A 19,527-nucleotide genomic window follows, 5' to 3' on the forward strand; every position below is an offset into this window, starting at 1 on the left:
TCTCAAGAAAATAAGATGCAAGGACCCCTTCCAAGAACAAGGGTGCTGTGGTTGAAACATGAACGTTCAGTCCCAGTAGAGGAGGGTCATCAAAGAAAGCCATTGGGCAAGAGCCGACGGGAAGGATGACCAGTTGGTGCAGGTGTCCATTTGAAGTGAGCATTATGAACTTCTGGCTCTTCACATTTTCTCCGTGAGTACCTGCACCCTCGAGCAGGAGCTGAGAAGGCAGACTGGCGGGGGCGGGGAGAGGGAGGCGGCAATCCTGGGCTGGATGGTATGGCGTGTGCATCCTCCTGGGTGGGGAGTCATCAGCATGGTGGGGAGGGCAGCGTGGAAACAGCTGATCAGAGTCAAGAGTGGGTGGAGTAGATAAAGTGAAGCCCGCACAGATGTTTCTGTGAGGATAAAGCAGAGCAGGAGTGAGGGAAAGAAAGAACACAAAGGCAACATTGGCAGCTTGAACGTGGAACAGGGTCACCCGCCGATGTCAAGGTCTAGAGCACAATCAGAGCTCCCAGGTGAGGACAGGAGACTGGGTATCCTGCAGTGAACTGAGGAATGTTCAGGTTGGCACAGAAGGAGCTGGGATGGAAAGGGAGGACCTGAGATGCATCCTGAAGTTGCCCAGGACGATGTAAACGCTAACAGAAGATACTGGTGTTGATTTGGAGGTGGTTAGCAAGTGGTAAGAGAGACTTCGGATGATAATACCTGGAGAAAGGCTATTGGAAAGAGTGGTGTTTGAGGCTTTGCTTTAAAAGAGTTTGGGTAACCGACATATTAATTAACAATCAAAGCAGTTGCTAAAGTTTGAAAACAAAGCACGATTTGCCTCCATGCAGAATTATAATTGGCTTTATTTCTGCAGGATAAGTTGGAGAGGTGTGTATCAGTATGCACTGAGTATCATCTGCATGTGCTCTCAGCAGTCTGCATTGCTCTTGTGGAAAAGAAAAAAGAAGAGAAGAGAGGAGAGGAGAGAAGAGAAGACAAGGGAAGAAAAATGAAAAGAAAGAAAAGCTTCAGGTAGTTTCTCTTGGCCATAAAATGTCTATGAGCAGATAATGGTCTCTTTCTCCAGCAGACAGGGCAGTACAGAGCAGCTGTGGGGATGTAGCAATGTCCTCAAGGTACTGGGCTGCTCCACATTCCTGCAATCTCTGTGTTCACACAGGAAGAAGCAGCAGAGGAGGCAGTGCTAGAAGCCACCACTCAGCTGGCATTGGCTAGAACTTGTCCCTGGCGCGTCATTCAGGGTTCAGCTTGGTTGCAGAGGACAGAGTCCACTCTAACTGATCTAAATAGAAAGGAGTTTCTGAAGACATACAGAGAGTTCTTGAATCATGGAGATGGCTGAACTGACTGTAGGCTGAGCTCAGAAAGTCCCCGGGGGACTGAGCTATGGTGGGAGCTGCTGCCTCTTCCACAATCAGGAAGTTGCTGAAGTAAGAGGTCACCTTCTCCAGCCGGAAGCCAGGACCACAGACCTCAGCTCCAAGCCATGACATATCTGCTACGACCAGGAAGCAAGTCGACCAGAAAGCTGTGCCCCCACAGTGCTTGCTCCCAGACGAGGCCAGTTCGGCCAAGGCCCGTGACCGCAAGAAAGATGCCCAGAACTTTCTTCTCACTCCCCACCAAAGTCAACTCCTAAACTAAACACTGTGGTCCTCTCTCCATGTGACTTAGTTCCAGATCAAGGAGATGTGATCAGTCAAACTTAAATCCTGTCTGGAGCCGCAGCTGCCATGGTAGTTGTAGACTCTGTACGTTGGGTATTTTAGTGGAAGCAGGCCCTGGAATAGAAGGTCAGTGTGTCAAATTCCTGTACTAGCCACTGTTCCTCTGGAAATTTGGGACAGCTGGCGAATGCTTGGTCAGCTTTCCCTTCCTCTATTCTCAGGGGCTCTGCCCACACATGTCATCTCATTGAATCCCTACCTCAACCTTTCAATGAAGTATTGCTATCCTGTTTATAGATTAGGAAATCGAGGCTCACGAATTTTGAATAGTAATGTTCAAAAAGGTAGTAGAATCAAGATTTGAGCCAAAGCCCATGTTCCACTATTCTCATATGGTAGCATTTATGTTTGCTTTGCCAAAACTAACCACTGGGAATAGTGGATTCTCTCTAATCTCAATTCCCTTGCTCCTGGCTGTGGTTCACTGGCTTTCAAAGAGCTGAATAGGCTTAGTACTCTGCCATCTCCAAACCTTTGCTCTAGCAACATTCCTAATTGCTTGAGTTGCTTCGTCCTGTGGACTAAGACTTCAGATGACCTGGGTGTCCGGACTGAATGGGGTGAGAAAGGAGGAAGGCTTCATCCATCAGCTCACATTCTCTATTGGCCAAAGACTCACTCCATGAGACATTATTGCCCTTTCCCCTTACATCTCACACTCCAGATCGGATGCTACCCCTCTACAAAGACGTGTCCAATCTTCCCGCCAACATGTAGCTCTACCCTTCCTGCAACTCCCGTGTGTTTTCTTCGTACTTCCCTTCAAACATTTCTCACCATCAACTGAGATAAATACCCCTTCCATATTATAGCTTGAAGATAAGAACTATGTCATTAATTCCTTTTGTCCCTTACAGCTCTTGGCATAGCACACGCATGTGGTAAGGGTTCCCTAGGTAAATAATAAATAAACAGAATGATTTTCCCTAATTCATTCAAGAGGGACTCTCTTTGTTAAAATAGTGGATAATCTATATCAGGGTAACACAAATCAACTGATTTTCCCTAGTGTTTTTAATTAGTGAGACCTTCCTCTATCAACCACCACCTGATTTCTCCAGTATTTACTGACCCTTCTCAGTTAAGGTACACAGAATATTTCTTACATGTTTATTTGCTTTGTGGCTCTAAACATTTTTAAAAGTGCTTGAAAAAAGAGAGAGAGAACAGGACAACATCTTTGGAGTTGAAATGTGTTCATCTGCTCTTTGATACAACCACAAGAGGGTTTTTTCCCCTAGTTCAAGCATCTACATACATAACAATCCCTCAAGCCCAAAAGAATGAAACAAACTATGAAAACAAAAGCATCTAGGAATCTCTGCTCTAAACTTAGCCCATTCCATTTCCTGCTAAGTAGAACTTCTCCCACTATTGTCAGCCCTTCAGGGTCAGCATACAGCAGCAACCTGCCTAGTTTCTTCTGGAAACTTTCCATTGTCCAACCCCCAGAGCGGCCAGCACTCACCGAGGCAGGTTCTGTCCTGCTGTGTGGTTAATGAAGCTGGTGGGCCGGCAGCTTCCTCCTGGTTGCCATGAGAACAACCAGGGCCACTGGCCCTCTGAAAACGGAAAAGAACAGCAAGTGCAAGACCACACATTCCATCCTGCCTTCCAGATTAAAACAGCTGTCAAGCCAGAGGGAAGAATCAGGCAGGGGTCTGCAAAGTGCAAAAGAGAGCCTCACGGTAGAACTCTGAGATGTAAGTACTTTGTCTGTTCTTTTTTGAAAAGCATGCCTAGCCAGGCAGACAGTTTTTCGTAGCTTCAGAATTTCTGCTGGCTGGCAGGCAAGTTCTGCAACCACGTGAACAGCCACGGTGGGCGCCCCTTCTTCTCACAGAAATTACATTTCCTGAACAAAATGTACACTTATTGGGTGACTTTCACCATGAAACGATTTTGTTTAGGCTTCTAGGCACATGAATTGTTCTTTACTGAGATTCTGCCTTTAAAAGGAAATGTTTTCAGTGTCTTCAGCAAAGAGTGAAATGGTCTTCTCATTTAGTCTCTAAGCAGATAAACTCACGTAGGCTAATATTATATAAAAGATATCTCCGTGGAACCTGGGCTTGTTTCTATTTAAAATATTTGGCTCTATTTCCCAGTCCATCTTCAATGCAAAGTCATAATTACACACAAGAGATGACCTCTTTGCCTTATCGTGACCCCACAGAAAACTGGGAACTTTCAAAACATCAGCTGATACTGTTCCTTTGCTCTGCTTTTATCTAACAGCATTACATTTATTGCTTTTTTACACACTGCTCAATGGAAAACATGGAAAGATAAGAAGAATGCTTAGATGACCATTACTCATGGATTGGTTAACTTGGTAAAAAATATGTCCCTTTATTTAAAAGTGAAAAAATACGATAAGTACTATAGTCAAAGGCAAGAGCAAGGGGATTTTTTAGTCAAAACTAGGGGTCCTTACACAGTTCTGCATAAATGTTATTGTTTAATAAGCATGTTTTTTAACAGTTTTTTTTTTTTAGCAGTAAGTGTGTTGGCATGAACTGAGTAGAGGAAATGTTTCAGGAGAGTTGTACATAATACTCTGTAAAAACCTGTCTTTAAAAACTACCAAATATATCCAGCCTCGTGTGTTTGAAAATTTTTTAATGAAAACAGGGATCTTTGGGAAGTTTTTAACTTTTATTTTTGGCCCAAATAATGCAATATGTTTGAAAAAAAGATATTTTCATTAAAAAATTTTTTTACAGAAACTGGGTATTTTCTGAAAATAATGGGTTCCATAAAGTATTTATGGAAAAGAGTGCTTTTTCACAGCTGACTTGGATTTCCCATTTTCTCTTCCATAGCAGTGTTTGTATTGCTTGAAGCTAGTACACAATTAACTTTTTAAATTCAGTGTCCAGTAGATCACGTCTCTGTGTTAGTGGGGAGAACAGATAAGCCACATGGCTCATGGGTATATGATCGAGAGCACAGACATGGGTGTATGTGCCATGCCGGAGGGTCTGAACCCCAGTGTTCTGATCAGCTGAGCATAGACCAAGTCATTCAAAGGAAAGTCTTGAGAAGTTCGCAGTCATTGGGGAACAATTTCTCATAACGCCATGTGTCAAAGAGGGAAGGCAGTAGCTACATATTTTAGTTAAGCCTTCCCATTGGCTCACTCTCTGAGTTAATCTGCGTCCTACTTGCAGAAGCAGCATTCAACTGATGTCCTTATTTTCAAATCTAATTTCTAAATATTCTTTTTTTTTTTTAATTAAGATTTTACTTATTTATCTGACAGAGAGAAAGCACTTGAGCGCACAAGCAGGGGGAGCAGCAGTGGGACAGGCAGAAGCAGATTCCCCACGGAAGGAAGCCCTGCGTGGGGCTGATCCCATGGTCCTAGGATCATGACCTGAGTCAAAGGCAGATCCTTAGCCGACTGAGCCACTCAGGCGCCCCTAAATGTTCATTTTAAAAAATGTTCCCAAAATGTTTATGTCTACTGGAACTCATTTCATTCATTTTGTTTCCTATGCCTCTAACATGAGGTTGCTATACACCCTTTATGTTAAAGGGCACAGAATCTAGTGATAGAATGTGAGGTATTAGAGTAGGAACATGAGTCTGTCCCTAGAACATACTTGGCTGCCTGAGTTCAAATCTTAGCCCTGTCTTTCAGGCTCTGTGACCTTGGGAAAGCTATTTAGCCTCTGTATTTCTCCATCTTCTGATATTAAAAATGGGCTCAAAATATCTACCTTTACTGTGACTGCAAGGATTAAATGATATAAAACATATAAAAGTATTTTGGAGAGTACCTGGTACAAAGAAGCACTCATAACTGTTATTATTAATCCATAAAGCATATGCATAGTTCCTAATTTCAGTCAACTTTCAACACCACGTACCTCCCACACCTCTTATTTGGAAGTACATTATCTGTTACCGGTGTTTCTATATTTAGCTGGTTTAGTCCTGGGAACACAGGGCTGAGGAGCTGTGTCGATGCAATCAAATGTTGATACAATAACAGGTCTTCTCTACCCAGCAGCCCGAACTCTCGTGGGAATCAAGAGTTGTGTATATGGCCAATTAGGTTTGAGGGGCTTCGGATATTCTGTCAAGTTGAGCTATCAAGTAAGATGCTGGATGCACAAGCACGAAGCTCAGGGAAGAGTGTAGGAGCAGGTTCACCATTCAGCACACAGACTATATTGAAGTCCATAGGTTAACATGCAGTCAACAAAAGAATGGATGTACAAAAACAAAAAACCCCACTTATTTTAGGGTTATTTTAGTGTTAGAAAAATTGTGAAGATGGCACAGAGACTCCCACTGGACCCACATTCCGTCTCCCCTGTTATTATGTCTCACGTATGTATGCGACATACACTTGTCACCGTTAATGAACAGATATCAGTACATTATTATTATTAACTAATGTCCACATTTTATTCAGATTTCCTTATAATGTCCTATTTCTGTTCCAGAATTACACATTACCTTTAGTCATCATTCCCAGGAGGCATTTAAAGACACACGTCTTCAAGAAAGCAGCAAGGTTTGGGGCGCCTGGGTGGCTCAGTCAGTTGAGTGGCTGACTCTGGTTTTCTGCTCCGGTCATGATCTCAGGGTCATGGGATCAAGTCCTGCATCCAGCTCCACACTCAGCACAGTCGGCTTAGGATTCTCTCTCTCTCTCCTAAAATAAATAAATCTTTTTTTTTTTTTTTTAAAGAAAGCAGCAAGGTTTAAATTGCTTTTGGTCCCAATATTTGTAACTAAAACCACTAAAGGAAAATTTAATTCTTAACTCTTCTAAAATCGAATCGTTGGAATAGGTGAATACAAATGAAAGGAAAAAGCTTAAGTCTTAAATTGTGGGGATATAGTTCAACGTACTTTATGGAACTGTAATAATGTACAACACTAGGCGGAAGATCTTACTCCCTTTTTATTGTTCTGGAAGCAGGTAATTAAAACAGTAAAGGTTTACAAGACTTTTTTTTTTTTTTCCTTTCATCTCTTAGCAAAGAGATTACTCTGACTCATTTTCCTTGGCAACCTCACACTCATGTAATACAGGCCCAGTAACTGGAGTAAAGCTGTTCCAGGCTAGTTTTACAAAACTAGATGCTTCAGTGTTCAGTTGTGGGGAGGTCTGCAATGTGGGCTATTAGAGTCCCTCAACTGAGAGCAATTAGGGCGATGGCTTCTAAAGCTCACAAATATGTGTGAGATCAATATCTCCTAACTCTGCTCACTCTTCCTGGAAGGCCTGGGTGGATGTGTGTAGGGAAGTGGAAGGACAGGGATCTGGGGCCCTGACTTGGGGCTCCTGGTCCCCGTTCCAAGTGAGCATGTTTTGCTTTGTGTCCCCAACAGTTACAGGAAAGTTCCAAGGCAACTACAAACCTAAATGGTCCTCAATGGCAAAGCCAAAGAGGTTGGCTTTGGGATTTTTGCAGATGTCACTCAATGGCTTCCAGGGGGACCCACAGGCATAGGAGAGCAGTGACCAGGGGCATCCCCAGTCTGTCCTCCTGGAAGGGCCAAATGGTGCTGCCTGCTCCTCCTTCCTCATTGTGCTGGAGCTGTCCTGCACTCAGTGCAGAAGGGGAGAGAATGGCTCTGTCCCCAGTTCACTGTCATACTTTGTCACCCAGAGTGGGACCATTTGTGCCCCACCTCTCAGAGTTCTTGAGAAAAGTCCAGGAAGCCTCTGCCTGGAGCTCCACTGGACTCAGCCCAAGGCATTCATTAGTCTGGGCTGAGAAGAGACAGGTGCCATCCTGTCCCTCCATTCATCCCTGCCCTAGGCCTTCACACATCATCTTCACATTTCCTTCTTTCTTCCTTGACAGTTCCACACATGCAAATAACCGCTGGCTACAGGCCCCCCTCTGAATTCACGAGACAGGTCCAGATGCATCTGTTTGGGCTGGGCTGGGTCCAATTCAGCATGACTACTCTGGACAGTTTTGAGCCTGGTATTTCTGAAAACAAGTAATGGAGCTGAAAATCTAGTTACCCCCAAAACTTGTCAGTAATCCAGGCTAGTGAGAGGAGTAAGACATGAGAAATACCTAGCAAGTGCTGCAGGGCTGTAAACACTTACCTGTGCATTTGGTCTGAAGGGTGTTTTGTCGCTTCCTTAAACCTCTGTCTTAGCTTCCTATTACTACTTAACACATGTCTACAAACGCAGTGACTTAAAACCAAAGAAATTCATTCTCTTCCATTTCTGGAAGTCAAAGTCCAAAAGGAGTCTGAGCTAAAGTCAATGTGTCAATATGGCTGATTCCTTCTGGAGCTCCAGGGGAGAATCCGTTCCTTGTGTCTTCCAGCGTCAGGAAGTGGCTGGGCTGGCGTCCTCTGCTTACAGCCAAATCACTCTGACCCCTACTTCTATGGTCACATGGCCTTTTTTCTTTCTGTCTCCTCCTACTTTCCTCTTAGAAGACCCTTGTGATGACACAGGGCTCACCCAGATACTCCTGGATCTCCCCATCTCAAGGTCGTTAACTTCATCTGCTCTGCAAAGTGCCTCTTGCTCTACAAAACAGCATTTACAGGTACTAAGGATTAGGTCATGTACCTCCAGTGGCCCTTATTCACCCTTCCCACCGCCTCCCCCGACCCCCCACAGTATCTAGCAGGGATAAGAAGAGACCAGGAAGAACGTGTTTTGATCATTGTCTATACCCTACTGCTCCTTTAAACATTTTACACACATTTAAGTTAGAATGTGTAGATTTAGTAGAAATGGGAAATGGACACTTATTTCCATTTACCAGATTATTTCACTAAGAATGTTGAGGCTTCCCATTCCCCAGAATTACAGAGGAATGTTTGTACAGAAAGAGTTGTTTGTTACAAGAAAAATGGTGCAAAGAAGCATTTTTGCTTTATGTTGAATCTATTCTTTATTCAAATTTTTGATGTAAGGAGTGCATTGAATGAACCAGTAACTTTCTATTTCTTTGGGGTGACTTTTGGGATGCCTGGACAGAGCATGCTAATATATCCCTCTTATCATTATAATTCTGACTTTACAAAATATCATAGCTAATTATGTATATCATAGTATACCTACTAGTAGTTAGCAGTACTCATGAGTAGCACTAATAGACTATATATATTTCCACTTGCATCCTTCTCTACTCATATTGTATCCTAGTGTGGTAGGAATTTTCACCCCCATGTCATATTGAGAGAAATGGCTCAGAAAGTCATTTCTGGGTGGCCCACACTGTACTCCCTGTACAGTGAGTTGAACAGGAACCATCACAAAAATACTTTAAATTGTGTCCTCTTGAGATCCCAATTACATGCTTGAGGCTAATTTTGTCTAAATGTCATCTCATGGAGACATGAACTTTGAGTTCCTCATTTTCTGGATGAGGAAATAAAGCAGATGACAGCAAACCGTTTCACTCCTACTCTATAAATCCAACGAGATCCCAATCATCTCCGAATCACATTGAACTCAGCTTTGTGCCTCTCACAGTGAACCATGTCAAACTCAATGACAGGAAAGTGGCTTTCACCAAGAGAGACTGCCCAAAGCAGTGTCTCCAGAGGCAGACTCTTGGGAGGGCATGTGAAAATTCAGTGGCTCATACCAGGGATAGGGGTGTGCTGTTGTGGAATGTGAAGAAGAAAGAAAAGACAACACTTATCACAGTTAAGAAAACTTTAAGGAGAGATCCAAATCAATGTGACTTTCAACATTGCAAACTTTGAAATAGTCAACATCAAAGCTATCACTCCTTTCTTTAATATCATCTTTCATAGTGTTTTATCTGTAACCTGCCTCCCGCGGTGCATTTGTGGGTCAGAGCCAAAGAAAAGAAAAATGCCCAAGATCTTTTTTCTCAAAGAGCTTCTCAAGGTCCTGCACCTAAAGGGTTCTCATGAGCATCTCGTCCACATAATACAGGGGAGCCGGCACCTCCTCCTTGACCTGCCTGGGAAGGGTGATTGCACAGCTATGGATGAGTTGCACTGGACCTGAGAACAGGAGATCTCTCGGGTCTAGGGTCCTCAAGAGGAGTCTCCATCCCACACTTCTCCCCTATTTCTTATTTAATCCTCGCCTTCCCTCTAACAAGGGACATGTAGGAATAAGGCTTAAAGTGCAAATACCCTTGAGCGAGAATGTGTTTATTTAAATGAAGGCTTAGCCATGTGCCATTAGAGCCTTGTATGAGAGTGGGTTTTTAACACCAGGCACCTGGATGAGCCCTGACCAAGGAATTAAGAGGAAGGCCCAGCAAGGGGACTCTGGGGATGGGAAAGCTACCGTAGCCACTTCATAATCTTGCCTGTCACTTGTATTGCCAGCAGCTGGTCTCACTGCCAGCCTAACGAACCCACCAAGGGGCTCCTGACTCAGTGAACTCGGCCTTTTCTCTGGGCGGTCAGGGACAGAGTGGGCATCTTCAGGAGTGGAGTCCTAGGTAAGCCAGGCTAGGATGCTAAGAAGGAAACCAAAAGCTTTTCCAGTGCTTCCCACTCTGGATCCCCTGCCTCCTACACCACATGTTCCTCCTGAGGAGTTCAGGTGGGTGTCCCGACTGCCTGCCTGCAGGAGGGTAGGAGCTTTGTCCTCATCCCTGCCTCCCAAATCCTCCTCTCTTGGTCCACTCCACCCACCCCCGGATTCCGGATACTGAAATAGATTTATCCGGAGAGCCTGGAGGGAGAAGGAGGCGGCAAATGGAGAGAGGCAAACCTTCAAAGAAAATACAAAAGAAAAATGTTCTCTTACTTAGAACCCAGGGTGCTCTCTGTGTCTCTACTCCAATTTCATTTCTGCCGGCACCTAAATGACCTTCCTTATACCTGGAACTAAACAGGTCTGCCCTGCTTACAAACTTTCAGAGCCTCCTTTTTGCCTCCTTCAGGGGCCTCCTAAGGGAGTATTAGCATCCAAGGAAGTGTGCAAACCAGGCTAGCAGGATAGAGCTGAAGGTCCTCCAACTTTCATTATTTTTCACCTCAAATTTTAAAAAAATCTACTGTGTATATCTTACAATGTAGATGATATATAAATATGATATTTATAATGTTTTTTTAATAAATGAAAGGTTGTAGCTATTGGGGAGGGGCTTTTAAAGTTTTTATTGATGAGGCGAGGATCAGAAGGGTTTGGAGAGAGGTGGCCTGGGTGACTCAGTCAGTTACGCATCCACTTTCAGTCCTGGGATCAAGCCCCGCATCAGGCTCCTTGCTTGGCGGGGAGACTGCTTCTCCAGCTGCCCCTCACCCCGCTCTCGTGCCCTCTCTCTCTCAAATAAATAAATAAAAGGAAAAAAAACCTCTCTTCATTCTGAAAAAAAAAAGAAAGAAGAAAGGAAAAAGGCAGGGGAGAGGGAGAAGAGGTAGGAGGAGGAGGAGGAAGAGGAGGACGGCAACAACAGTTTGGAGACTAAAACCCTGAGCCTGGCTGGCAAGGTCCTGTCTACCCCTGCCCTGCCCTCCCTCCAGCCCCATGGGCTCCCAGATGTGCCAAGCACTCTAGTCTCTGGGATTTTTCTCAAGTGACCCTTCTATCTGCAGCCTTTCCCCTTCCCTCTCCCCACCCCATTCTCTGCATGGCCCTAATAACACCCCTTTTGGGAGACTTTCCTGGCCTTTCCGGCCAACACTTACTCTGTGTCTTTAATAAGCACCCACCAATCACATTGCCCCCTGCCCTATAATTAGTTGCTACTTGCTTGTTCTCAGAGTACATGCCAAGTTCCTGGGGCAACCCATTAGACCCCTGGGGTAAGTGAGGCCATCCTATTGCTCTCAGGGTTAGCAACACTGGGAACCTTTTTGATGAAATACACTTCAATAGTAAGGTGTAGCTCTCTCTTTGTGGGATATACCCCAAATTCTACATTGTCTCCTTTTCTGGAATTTCTCTCATTTTCGCCCCCTTGGAATCTTCAAGGACTTTTGCAGAAACACACTTTGAGAACTGCATTTGTGAAAGAGCCTAGCCTAGCTCTCCAAGTTCTGGCTTCAAAGTGGATTTCTTGGGGTGCCTGGACCCTGGCTGTCTTCTGCCTTTTCTTCCTCTGTCTGCAGAGGAAGGGCCAAATGGAAGAGAAGATTTCTCTTTCAGACCATCTGTTTCTTGCTGGAGCATCTCCTTTGTGTCTGGTCTTATTTCCCCAGCTTCTTCAGCGGAGTCTCTTCTCTAAGTGCCTTTCCACCTTTGAAATTAAAAGATCCCTTCTAATTTCAATTTAACCCATTTCTGAATTAAAAATCTGAAATCACTCTTAGTTTTTAATTGCTGTTAGAATTGGGAAATACCACTATGATGTTCCACAATAATATTTTTTTCTCTTTTGTGTTGAGACTACAGAGTTCAAAACATCATTATTCAAGACATTTCAAATCTGTTTTGAGCAAATGGTCCAAATGGTATCCTCCCACTGACAGACACACTATCTCCTTACTAGGAATATCTTCTTATAAACAGAACTAGTGCAGTTTGAAACATTCCTTTTGGAGCCAAGGATAAACATTATCTAAACACTGGGTGTAATCCTAGATTGAGAAAGAATCTGCGTGGAATTTGTTTTGAAGTTACTGATGTCTATATCTGCTCAATTCAGAAATCTTTGCTTTCATGCAGCTAATTGCTGGTATTAATTGCCGTTGAGATTTCTTCTGTGGCGATACAAAATGAATATTAGGACTGATTCTGCATCATTGCCCTGGTTTATCAACATGTTCAGTGAGTTAAAGGCTCAAAGACTTAATGATCATACATGGTTTTCCGTATCTTGCCAGAGAGATTTGGGTGGATTGACCCTACCTGTTGATCATGGTTGCATAAAGCCACGTATGACATCTTACAACCGAGGCATGTCAGAAATCTCTGGTGCCCACCAATATGCAGGCTGTCCTCTCCTCCTTTGGCACAGTGCTGGATTTCATTTCCAAGCTGCTTGCAGAGAGGGGTGCTACATGCCTGTGTTCTGGCCGATGACATGTGAATGGAAAATCCTGCAGAGGATCCAAAGGCCTGGGAGAGGATAGAGCTAGGGAGGAAAGCTTGAGTCCCTGCACGACCACGTGGAGCAGAGCACACCCTCCCCACCCCCATGGCTCCTTAATGGCATTATGCTGCAACATGAGGGAGGAATCAACCTTTGCCCTAGCTTTACTATGTAGTTTTCCATTTATGGGCAAATTCCAGCACAACATCAGCAGAACAGCATAGACCCATCACATTGCTAGGCTCCTGCCCATCGTGGGGGTGGGGAAGGGGATCATCTTGGGACATAGGAGGCAAATCCTAATGATAGAGCATGCAAAGAGCTGGGATGCTGAGAAAATGATGTGTCAGGGAAAGTCAGAAGTTTCCACCCTACAGGACCCCTCAGCTCCCCTCTCCCACGACTATCCCCATAGCCCATCAATCTCTCGGTCCTACTTTTGGTTTTTCCAAATTCTGATCACCCTATGCTAATTACATAGGTAACTTTTTTTCTTCTTTTTTTACTCGAGAACTACTGCCTTCCTCAGATACTACCTCTTCCATGAAGCTTATCATGATACCTTTCATTTCCAGGCAAAGTTAGTTGTAGACATAACACCCTATACAAAATGTTATTATAGTGATTGTCATATCGTACTGTGATTATCGATTCAAGTGTATCTTTACTGGGGAATAACCCCTTGAGGGAGATCTTATTGGCTTTCTTCTAGGTTTCCTGCACAGAGGCCAGCACACAGCGAGGACTCAACAAAGGTTTATTTAATGAATAAAAAAAGATAGCTTACCAAATGTCAGTGTATTCGTTTCATTGCTGGTTATAGAAATCCAGTTCAGACTGGTTTGAGTAGGAAAAACAAAACAAAACAAAAAACCTGGTTCAAATATTTCAAAAATCAAGGAAGGATGTCAGGCATGGCTTGATTTCGGTGCTCTAGAAGGTTTTTAGGAATATCTCTCCATTTCGTGCCTGTTCTTCTCTGTGTTGGCTTCATTGTCAGGCAAGCTCACTCCTTCTGGAGACAAGATGGTCACCAGTAGATCCTGATTTTCCTTCTAACTAGATGAGCAACCCCCAGAGGAAAAATAGTTTCTTTCCCCATGATGGTCAAGGGCATAGCTAAGGGCAAGGACAGTGTGATGGATCTGTGCCCATTCTCCTAATTCCAGGCTGGAATCTGCCCACAAATGAATAAACACACAGTGAAACTCAGGTGTTCACAATCCACATTCAACAAATCTAAAAAATCAAGTGGCTTTTTACCCAGGATAAAACCGAAGGAGAAAAATGTCCAACAGCATCTTTTTGGAAACCCCATAAGCTTATTACCAGGGATATTTGTCCCACTCTGTATCCTATCAGGAGGCCTTCTTGTTTCAGCTTTCAAGTTCCCTGATATCCAAAAGCAGGGAGGGGGTCACCCTGAGGTCCAGCCAGGGCCTTGACTGCAGGCGACAGGGGGTTGCTCACAAATCCCTTTTATGATCTCTAGCCCCACTCATTTCAGGAAATCATCATCCGTTTCCCTTCCTACCTCTTTTCTTCTTCCATGCATGTCTCTGAATGGTACCAGCATCTGGAATAATGAAGTTGGCACTTTTCTCACCAGGTTCCAGGCTGATGGGTAGAAACTTTTCCGCCTCCCTTTTCCCCTCCAGGCTGGGATCAGAGCTAGCCATTGGCATTGATGACAGCTTTCCTAGTTCTGGGATGAAAGGGTTACTGGGGCATGAAGACCTAGAAACCTCCAGTGGAATCTAGGACAACTGATCATCTAAAATTATCTTGTAATTAATAAGTTACTGCTCCTTACTAAGTGGGGTAGTCACCACCACATTTTAAAACTATTTAAAACTGTTAAATCTTGTGTTCAGGAAGAATTCTGGCTCTAGGCATTTCTCAAAGACCTTTCTTTTATTACAAAATGAACCAATGAATATACTCTTTCAGAAAAGCCTGTGCCAACTTCAAAATAAACACAAAACACTATAAAGCACCTTATTCAGACCCCCAAATGGACTTTAACCTATCTCTCTGCTATGTTCCTATAACCATATTCAATAGGGTCTTTCTCAGTTCAGCCTCATTTGTCCTCCTTTTCTGCTTATAAGCTCTTGGAGGGCAAGGGTACGTCTTGTTCATCTTTATTTCTTCTGCTTGACCTTGGCACATGGCCCGTGCTGAACCCTACCTGACTCCTGCCTTTGCTTTCTCTCCCTCCCCACTGCTACGGCCCCTTTGGTCCTCATAGGTATGCCTGGAAGCAGAATCAAGTCCTTTTGAACACAAGTTCTAGAAGCTTTTTGTCTTCTGGGCTATGTCCCCAGGGCTAGCGAAGTGCCTGCCACCCAGTGAATGCCCAGTAAACATTTGCTGAATGAATGAAGTGTGATGGCTGTGAACTAATGTCTTACCTTCTGTTCAGGTTTATTGGTTGAGCTTCGGGTTAGTCTCCCTGCACTCCAGCCACCAGCTGATGAACTTGTGCTCTCCATCTTCTACCTGACCCCGGCATTTTCAGCTTTGCCTTCTTGAACTTCCCTTTGCCTTGCTTTGCCACCTTGTGGCCTCAGCTTGCACCCTAAGTGGTATATGTCTGCCTTGCCTCTTTCCTGCTGTCACATATTCAGCCTCTCAGACTGACCCGTGTATCCCTGCTCAGCACTTCCTGTGGGGGTCCTGTCACTAGCCGTGGACTCTCCAAGTCAGAGATCTCGTTCCAAGTATTTTGCCATGCCCATGGTGCTTTGTACATGCAGATGAACTGAATTGTCTCGTTGGTCAGTTCAGAAGAACTGAATGGTATCTTTGGTCCTGCATCTTTTGGTCATCTGTCAGCTAACTCAGGGGAAATTATTTTTGCAAGACTGAAAACCTGGCACCCTACTTCACCCTACTTCATGTGTCTCATTCCTAGCTCACCGTAAAAGAAGACAATGCATCTATTATATGCCAGGTACTAGGGCATTTTCCTCCAGATCGGATATTGGCATTACTCCTAAAACCATGCATACGCTCCTACCTTATTTAGATCATTGATTGCTGCTGATATATTGCTTCATTTTGGAGCCCTATACTAAGCTATTTGATAAAATCTGTTTATAACATTTGTTCCGGGGAAGGAGCAGATAAGCAAGTTCGTTGTGATTAATTGGTGTGTGATTAGCGTTTTCACTGTCTATGAACACAATTAAAATCTACTCTAACACTTACATTTGTAGGAGAGCAGGAATGTATCAATGGATCTATAAACAGATTAATATGAGGGGGTGCATGCTTGTCTAGTTAGAAATTAAAGTTTATCATTAACTAAATGTTTCACTGGTATTCATGCTATGTTGTTTAACAGGTAGCACTCGGGGAGCTGAATCCAACACGGAAGTGTTTGTCTCCTGAATTCCAGGAAGTCCGATATTGAGGGGGAGGAGGGAATGTGCATGTTCCAGGGACCGCCAGGTACTCAGTCCAAAAAAGACGTTTGGAGAATGTGCACAGTCAAAGCACTACAGATCCCTGCCCACGGACAGCAGGGTACACCGGGGTCTCATCTCGGGCACCCTGTCTTGCTCGCTGTTGGTGTGTTAGTCTGTCAACAGACATCACAGGGAGTCTTATGTCTCAGATGAACAGATTGGCTGCTGTCTCTCATGGGGCTCTGAGAAAAGATAGTGTCTGCACTTGGGCTCCATGCATTGCCTGCCTTTGATAGAACTATGAGAGAGAGGAGGTTACCATGGGTTATCTCGGGGGTTCCTTTTCTATCAATTGCATATCCCTTAAGTCATCTCAGCACCCAACGTGGGGCTCAAACTCAGGAGCCCGAGATCAAGTGTCCCAGGCTGTACTGACTGAGCTGGCCAGGCGCCCATAAACTGTACATTTTTAAAGAGAGCCTGTGAAAAACAAGCTGCATATTTTCCTTTCAGGTGAGTTCCAGTGAACTGGCTCACGAAGGGGAAACACACGCTTGGTGGCACACGCTGAGATCAGAATGGCACCACCTCCTGGGCACAGGGTCCTTCTGGCTGGCACGCTGGGCATCTTTGTTCTCCACTGCTTCACGGGAGGGCAGAAGAACAGCACGCTGATTTTCACCAAGGAAAACACCATCCGGAACTGCAGCTGCCCTACCGATGTCCGGGACTGTGACTACAGTCTGGCCAACTTGATGTGCAGCTGTAGAACCGTCCTGCCTTTAGCCCTCCGGCAAGCCAGCTACAGTGACCATCTGACCATCTGGTTCACAGATGCATCGGCCCTGGGCCTCCTGTTGAACTTCACGCTGGTCCGGGACCTGAAGCTTTCTCTGTGCGGCACCAACACTCTGCCCACCGACTACCTCGCTATCTGTGGTCTGAAGAGGCTTCGTGTCAACACCCAAGCCAAGTGCCTATCACCAGAGCAGAGCTTGCTCATGCTCAACGGTGGGGAAAGGGAACCCAGAGAGCAGCCCGTGTGGTTCCCCAGAGGCTGGCAAACATGTATGTACATCTCCTTCTTAGATCTGGCGCTTTTCAACAGGAAATCATCATTAAAAGCATACAGTATTGAAAACGTTGCCAGCATTGCCAACAATTTTCCTTACTTTTCTTACTTTGAAACCTTCCCAATTTTAAGCAATGAAAGCTATGTCGTCACATTCATTTACTAACGTTGTAACAGAGGCCAACCTTCAGGAACTTTGGCAAGCTATGGATAATTTGAACAAGAAAGCTGGGAACAAGCCCATGGGCTTCCTTACCTATAACTTCACCTGTCTGCCCAGCCCCCATTCACCACAGAGCCACACATACACCAGCCCTCTCTGCTCTACGCTTTGCTCAACCATGGGAGTGATTTCAAAAAACAAAAAAGGAACAAAACTCAAAAAACTCCAAACCAACCAACCAAACAAAATGATCTGTGTCCAGAAGGTCTTGAGAGCAGCTGGGTCTGTGCTCCTGGGGGGTCTGTGGGGAAATGTCAGATCAGATATGGAGAAAGCAATACACACCAAGGACTGCTTAGTGGAACTGAGCACCGGGGATGACCACCAAGGAAGACATCTTCCTTCCAAACACTGCCTTCCTATTATTCTCCTTCATTTTGATACAGTGACTGGAATTCCCCTAGGAAGAGAAGGATAGATTTCACAGGTTTGGGGACTGTGAGTTCCACACAATGATTAGGTTCTCCTAGACTCTTATTTTCCAACATATTTTCCAAATACCTCTTAGACCGATACTTGCCAAGCATGTATGTGCTGAGAAAGGGGAGTTCTAAGAGTGGAACAGGTCAGGTTGCGGTGGGACCTTAGGACCAAATGAGAGTGTTAAGCTTAGAGGAATGTGATACAGAAATGAAAACCAGAGGACACAAAAATCAATGACATATATCTCAAAATTTTGCTTAGAGCAAGGCCTAAACGCAGGGAGTTTCTCTCTTACATCCCTTTTCTTTCATTCTTTTCTTTGACTACTTCTTTGTCCCCACCATACCACTTCACCTTTCTTCTCCTATTTTCCTCCTCCTCTCCCTCCCCTTCCTCCTCCTGCTCCAGAAATAAGAATTTGGATTAATACCATTAGAACTGCATTTAACACCACCAGGGGCTAGCCTGGGAATCTAATAATCATTTATAATGTTATTCTTATGGGAAAAGATGCTCATATGACTAAAAGAAAATTAACCAAAGAACTTTTAGGGCTCAGTCCATTCGGATGTTTAACTGTAAAGTTAAGACACATTATATGACATGATTGACACAAAGTGGTCTGAGGTATTACAACAAAAGGAACCAAGGCAACATATTAAAAAAATAAATAAAAATGAAACTGATCTTAGTGTACCAAGAAAATTTTTCTTCACAGACTCAATTTACCACTGAGATACAATGTAAAGAATCCATGGCAATTATGATACAAATGTCCAAACTTAGAGTGCAAGGAACTAGAAACATAATTGCATTTATAATGTCATAAGGGTAAGAAAGAATTTTATTACAAAATAACAGGTTGTCTTGGGGTTGATGATTTCAGATCACAATCAACACATTTTTCTCTTACCCTTAACATAGGGTAACTGAAATAACCTGAAATATCGACATTTGCTTAATTGGTGGGGGATTTGGCCATTCAGGCTAATTAGCATGAGTCCATAATGCCAGTGTTTAAATCAGGCCAAAATTAAGACCAAAGTATGACTTTTAATAGAATAATGCAATGACCTCATTACTGATATTGTATTTGAGAGGTAAGTTTAAAGTGAGAGAAAAAGACAAGGAGAAAAAAAGGATTTGGAAAAAGGAAAGCAAGAAGAATATAAGCGAAAGGACAAAAAATAAATATATTTACTATCATTAGTTACTGAAAATACAAAAAACTGAATTTTAATGTATTTTTATTAATAAAGTACAAAATTAAATGATTTAGAAATTATGAGTACCTTAAGATGCATTATCTTGCTAGGACTTCTAATACTATGTTGAACAAGAGTGGTGAGAGTGGGCATCCTTGTCATGTTCCTGATCTCAACGGGAAGGCTGCCAGCTTTTTCCCATTGAGGATGATATTTGCTGTAGGTCTTTCATAGATAGATTTGATGAAGTTCAGGAATGTTCCCTCTATCCCTATACTTTGAAGCGTTTTAATCAGGAACGGATGCTGGATTTTGTCAAATGCTTTTTCTGCATCAATTGAGAGGACCACGTGGTTCTTCTCTCTTCTCATATTAATTTGTTGTATCACATTGATTGATTTGTGAATGTTGAACCATCCTTGTAGCCCAGGGATGAATCCCACCTGATCATGGTGGATAATCTTTTTAATGTGCTG

The 19,527-nt window shown here is 43.8% G+C and overlaps 1 protein-coding gene across 1 annotated transcript; it reads left to right on the forward strand.

Annotated features, from left to right (window-relative positions):
- The first annotated feature begins 3,154 nt into the window (after positions 1 to 3,154).
- Positions 3,155 to 19,029, forward strand: C6H21orf62 (chromosome 6 C21orf62 homolog). Its single transcript, XM_044251008.1, has 2 exons — positions 3,155 to 3,448; positions 16,642 to 19,029. The coding sequence occupies exon 2, from the start codon at positions 16,707 to 16,709 to the stop codon at positions 17,364 to 17,366; it is 660 nt and encodes a 219-aa protein (XP_044106943.1). The 5' UTR covers positions 3,155 to 3,448; positions 16,642 to 16,706; the 3' UTR covers positions 17,367 to 19,029.
- The last annotated feature ends 498 nt before the right edge of the window (positions 19,030 to 19,527 follow it).

Source organism: Neovison vison, chromosome 6 (assembly GCF_020171115.1).
Source record: "Neovison vison isolate M4711 chromosome 6, ASM_NN_V1, whole genome shotgun sequence".
In the NCBI taxonomy this organism is placed as follows: domain Eukaryota; kingdom Metazoa; phylum Chordata; class Mammalia; order Carnivora; family Mustelidae; genus Neogale; species Neogale vison.

Bases quoted from the DNA above. Each gene is read 5' to 3' on its own strand.
- C6H21orf62 (XM_044251008.1), top strand. From the start codon at position 16,707: ATGGCACCACCTCCTGGGCACAGGGTCCTTCTGGCTGGCACGCTGGGC.